The following is a 5526-nucleotide window of genomic DNA, read 5'->3' as shown; positions in this document are numbered from 1 at the left end:
TTGATAGGCACAATACACAAGGATCAACCCTGGGGGGAGTGAAACAAAAGGCACTTTTGTGCTGCAGATGCTGATACAGACCCTGATGTAAGTTAGAGTAGCCCCAGAGGCTGCTCCAACTTATGGTTGCTTTTCCATGGCTGCCTATGGGCTGTACAGCAACCCAGAATCTGTATAATATAGAGCACCACGATCATACCTCTTTTTATCACCAGTCCTGGCATAAGCATGTGCCTGGGGCATGTGAGGGGGCCTGCTTATGCTAGCTCTATGCTGCTCCTCAACTGGGGAAAATTCTCCCCCCAGCTTATTGTGGACTCTTTATGCCACTGATGATGCAGCAGATGGAGGCCAGAATGGGGACAAGGATCAGCCCCTGACTCTTGTTTATGTCTACAAACAATAATACATAATATAAAAGCTATCATAAATGTTGCCAGTGCTTTCCTCCGTAAGCTTCTTTCTTTTCAAGTATTTTTAATTCCCTCATTCTTACCACCAGAAAAACCTCCCCCCTTTTTTGTGGGGCGGGGGGGGAGAGGGTGTAAAACTTTATTACTCTATGTTAGCAAAAACATAAGATTCATAGACAAATATTTGGATCATTATTTTACTTTGATGGATCCCTATATTTTTCCAGTTCAAGAACCAATTGTGAAAATTAGTTTCAAAGCCCCTTGGGAGTTCCCAGGTTTTGAATTATGCCTTTGGCCTACACTAGTTATCTTAAATGCACCAAGACAATAAAATTGCGAATTGAAGAGCAAATATGCTAAGAGTGAATAATGTAAAATGACAGCTGTCCTACCATTCACTACTGCACCTTGAAGTTGTCTGTATGTTATACAAGACTTTATGAAGTCAAAACCAAAAATCATCTCCACCACTGCTCCTGGTGCTTGCTCTCTCTCTGCTTCTTAACCGTAACATATCCATGATACTGCGAGCATATATGTCTCGCAAATTAACATTGATATTTGAGTCAGTGGATGTGTTCTTTGTGAGCTTCTTTAAAGCTTCACGCTGTCGAAGAGCAGCCTCCTTTATCTTCAGCGTAAAATAACAAGCAGAAAAACGGTCATTTATTATAGCTATAGGCAAAGCCAAGACCAATATTCCCGATAATATACACATAAAGGCCACTACCTTGCCAGTGGTAGTGTCTGGTCTAATGTCGCCATAACCAACGGTTGTCATGGAAGTTGTTGCCCACCACCATGCACAGGGCACACTTGTGAAAGTTGTGCCAGGAACACCTTGTTCAACAAAATACTCCACCGTGGAAAATATAGATATTCCCACAGAGAGAAAAAGCAGCAGCAGGCCAACCTCCTCGTAGCATTGTGCAATAGTCATCCCAAGAGATCGCAAGCCTGGAACACAAGAAATGCTGTCAGTATCTTAATCCACGTAACTGTCTTCACACCTCTGTTAAGAAGCACTTGTTCTGAAAGCTAGACACTTTGTGTTTTATGTTTCTGCCTCAGGAATGCCTTTATGAGAAGGCAATGCTGTTTGGAGAACCAATGGGAAAACATGATTATTCAAGAAATAAAACACAGAGGTCTCTGATTTATGGTCCCTATTTTGAAATAAATAAAAAAAAGATATTGACATCCAGTATATAGATGAATAAGGGGCTGATCTTGAATCATATTAGAGTGAGGGGGAAGATGGGCAAAGACAGGAGTGGGAGATACACATCTCATGCCTTCCTCTCTTATGCTGGTTACTGCCAGCTCTGCCAGGTACATCCCTTCAGTTACAATGTTGTAGGAGTAACTTGTTATAAGGGAAATGATCCATTCAACTTGGGGGACTGGGATCTAGGCATAAGGAGATCACCTTTGTTCAACTTTACAAACCCCTTAGCCTCACTTGCACCCCTATTCAAAAGCTGGGTAGGTAGGGGAAGGGAGCATGAGTGTGCAGAGACTTGCACAGGACAAAGACAAGTGTGCACGTGTGGTAGCTCTTTGCCCCCCCCCCCCCCAGGGTATGCAGTGCCCCTTGGCTGGCCAGTGCAGGGGTGAAAAAGCAAATACAATAACAGTGCAAAGGAAGAAATGCCACATGCACACAAATTAAAAACAAAATATATCCACAAAACAAGGCATCCTCTAAAGCCAGTTATGATAACTTGGATCTCTGTATTATATCTTCTTGATCACTGAGGATGTTATGAATTCTGACAAAGTGTTTCTCCCACTAATTTTTTAAATAATGAATATTGTTTTTATTTTTGAAGGGGAGAAATGCAATGCTTATAAATTACCCCCACTGAGCTCCAACTAAACCAAATAATGTTGGAAACTAAGGTTGAACTCATGCATTTTTGCATGTCTCAGACAGCCATTGGAGTCTCTGGAACGTTGAGACATAAATGTGTTTAAGATTTCTTGTTGCTTTTGGGCCAATCTCTGTTTGCCAGTGCACACACAAAGCCCTTGGGTTGGTGCATGCACCTCAGAGAGTGCAATTGGGCTCTTTGGTTTTTGGAGAATTTTTCTTTTCCTCCACTCTACCTAGAGGTGAGACTGATACTGGAATACTGTACATAGTTCTGGTGTCCATATTCTAAAAAAAAGATGTTGAAAAATTGGAGAGGATGCAGAAATAAGCCACTAAAATTATCTGAGGTCTGGAAAAAATGCCTTACAGACGTAAAGAGCTCAACCTGTTTCATTTAGCAAGTGGTGACTTGATTGCAATGTATAAGTATCTTTGTAGGGAGCAAACACTAGGTACTAAATGGCTTTTTAATTGGCAGAGAAAGGCATAAGAAGAACCAGTGGCTGCAAGTCAAAGCCAGACAACTTCAAACTGGAAAGAAGGCACACATTTTTACAGTGAGGGTGATTAGTTATTGGACAAAACTATGAAGGGAAGTGGTAGATTCTTCATCTCTTGATGTCTTCAGTCCAAGGACGGATGCGTTTCTGGAAGATATGCTTTAGCCAAACACAAGTTATAGGGCACACAATAAGCATGTTCTCAGTGATCAGTGGGTGTCAGTGGCTGTGCAGGTTTTTTAATTTCTTACCATATGAAAGCAATTCTTTTCAAATGATTTCTATGGCCAAGGCAAACCATGGTTGCTCCAGCACAAGCACACTGAGGTTTAGCAGAAAGGCCATAGGGAGTCCCGCTTTCCTCTTGTGTGGAGGGCTGCAGTAACTTCTCTGTAGGTGCTGGGGAGTGCAGGGAGTGAGTCTTGGTAGCACTGCCAGTAGCACAAGGGGTGCCAGTAACGGTGAGTCTCAGTGAGGCAGAGCAGTGGCCCTGGCCCTATGTGCCACTAGGGCTGTGCCGGGGAAGTGCTAGGTCGAACAGATATATCAAATCCAACTGCTCAGCCCACACAGCCTGCTTTATGTCCCCTTTATGACCACATCCCTTCCCTTCCCCCCCTTCCCTCGGCCTTTGCAGAGGCATAGTTTTGTGTCCTATATGTCTTTATCATCCCCACCCACAGGAATCGTTTGGATCTGCCATTTCTTCACAAAATGTGCAGAGTATAGTGAGCATTCCTCAGTCACACCCCACTACGCACAGCAGGGCTACCCCGGCCCTTCCCTTAACCTGCCCCGCCCTCATCCACTCCCCTGGAGTGGATCCCAAATTCAGTATCCCAAGGATGATGCCATACAGGTAGGTGACTTGACTTCTAGGTGGGAGGGAGAGATGTGATTATGGATGATCCCCTCTGTGTGCAGAACTTTCCATATTAATGACTATGTTTATGTATACGTTAGAATCAAAATGAAAAACCCTCACCATTTTGTCATCTTTAACTAACAGGAAGCAGGCTCCAGATCTGTATAGTGTATATTTCCATTCTGATTTACTAGGTTTATCTTAACAGTCTGCTCTGCCAGAAGACGAGAACTGTTTCCGACAACATTCAAATTATAGTGAGCTGCAGTTTTTGATTTACTGCTCTGAGCCTGGGTGACTGGTAAAACTTAAATATCAAAAACTATACAATTAACACCACGGCATTTAAGCTGTTTTGAGCTGCTTACATGTGTAGTTAAGTGGCATCTAATTCTGTATGCTAAAGAAATGGACTACTATTTTCAGTTTTAATGGTGAAGTGATACTTCAATCTCAGACTAGGAGAGTTATGAGGTTTTGATAAGATTAATTCAACTTTTTCCTTTCTATGACAAGAAATCACTAAATTCTATATGGGAGAGAGACAGGTGATGCTAAACCAATAGGATAACAATTTCCTGAATGGTTTTTAAATAAACATATGAAAGACAGAAAGGTGTGACCCCAAAATTCAAAGTGAAGTTCTCTAATGTCAACAATCGTCATTACAAACCTGGGGAATTGCCACTAGGAGCTGTCATAGGGTCTGCTACACTTCGACCTGCAGGTGTCGTTCCATTCCCATGCTATCTCTGCTAGCTAGTGCACTAAAATTGCAGTGGCAGAAGTGGGGGACTAGCCACCTTGAGTGTGTACCTAGTGTTTTTGACCAACAGGTCATTTCCTTCTATCCCTTCTATGCAGATTCAGTTTTATTACTGTGGCAACAGCACCCTGGATAATCTGTAAGGGTTACTATGTGTCTGTACATTTAACTTGCTTGGTTAATTTCTTTTGACCTCTTATGGCCTGTAAAATGCTAAAACCAACACTGTGTTAAATCCATGAGCTAAAGGTACCTGTGGAATGTCTGCCCAGCTTCAGCATACGCAGAGCTCTGAGCAGCCTCAGCACCTGGACGATGCGCCCCACATTCTCCAGCTCTTGAGAGCTCTCCCCACCGCACATGCTCTCCACCAGCAGGGTGATGTAGAAGGGTAAAATGGCCAGCAGGTCGATGATGTTCGCCACGCTCCTCAGGAAGCTCCACCGATCCCGTGTGCACAGGAGCCGCAGGGCAAACTCCGCTGTGAACCAGACAATGCACACATACTCCAGGGCGTCCAGTAGTGGGGGCGCCAACCAGCTCAGCTCCACAGAAATCAAGGCCATGTTGGCAATGGACACGACAACAAAGGCCATAGAGAGGGTGCCAAAAGTCCTGGCAGCTACAGAAGAGCGAGGCTTCTCCAGCATCTCCCAGAGCCTCTGCCTGACATTGGGACAGAGACTCCCAGAGAAATCCTCTTCCTCATCCTGGGCATCCAGCTCTTCTGCATCTTTCTTGATATCCAAGGCTTCACTCAGTTCCTTCCTCCTGAAGTACCTGCGCAGGGAATCCAACCCAAAATATAAACCTTGAATAACAATTTTTGCACTATTATGGAAACTGCCTTTCACATGAAAAAAACCCTGCAACCAGAGTAAATCTTCTTAAAGGGAATTTGATAACGTCCTGATACAGCAAAGGACATAAGCTCATCCTTAACTTCAAGCACGTGATAAAGTGCTTTGTTGAGTTAGGGCCATAGAGCACATCCACACAGCCATTATGTTCCTGTGGTGCTCATTCATATCAGTGAGAGCTTTGAATGCGCCAAGATCAGGCCTACAGTTTGGGAAATTATGCCAGAACAAAGATATAAATAT

General features: G+C 43.6%; 1 protein-coding gene across 2 annotated transcripts in view; it reads right to left on the bottom strand.

The window, feature by feature from the left end:
* Nucleotides 1-647: 647 nt before the first annotated feature.
* Nucleotides 648-5526, bottom strand: part of KCNV1 (potassium voltage-gated channel modifier subfamily V member 1) — an 8633-nt gene continuing 3754 nt past the window's right edge. For both annotated transcript variants that reach the window (XM_084618354.1, XM_084618353.1), the window contains exons 3-4: nt 4677-5203; nt 648-1373 (exon numbers count right to left, since the gene is read on the bottom strand). In XM_084618354.1, the coding sequence (XP_084474480.1) occupies nt 862-1373; nt 4677-5203 (1039 nt within the window). In that variant the 3' untranslated portion in view covers nt 648-861. The remainder of the gene's footprint in view (nt 1374-4676; nt 5204-5526) is intronic.

Source organism: Lepidochelys olivacea (assembly GCF_965140295.1).
Source record: "Lepidochelys olivacea isolate rLepOli2 genome assembly, chromosome: 2".
Lineage (NCBI taxonomy): Eukaryota > Metazoa > Chordata > Testudines > Cheloniidae > Lepidochelys > Lepidochelys olivacea.
Note: the sequence above shows the minus strand (reverse complement) of the source record. Positions and strands in the feature narration are given on the sequence as shown.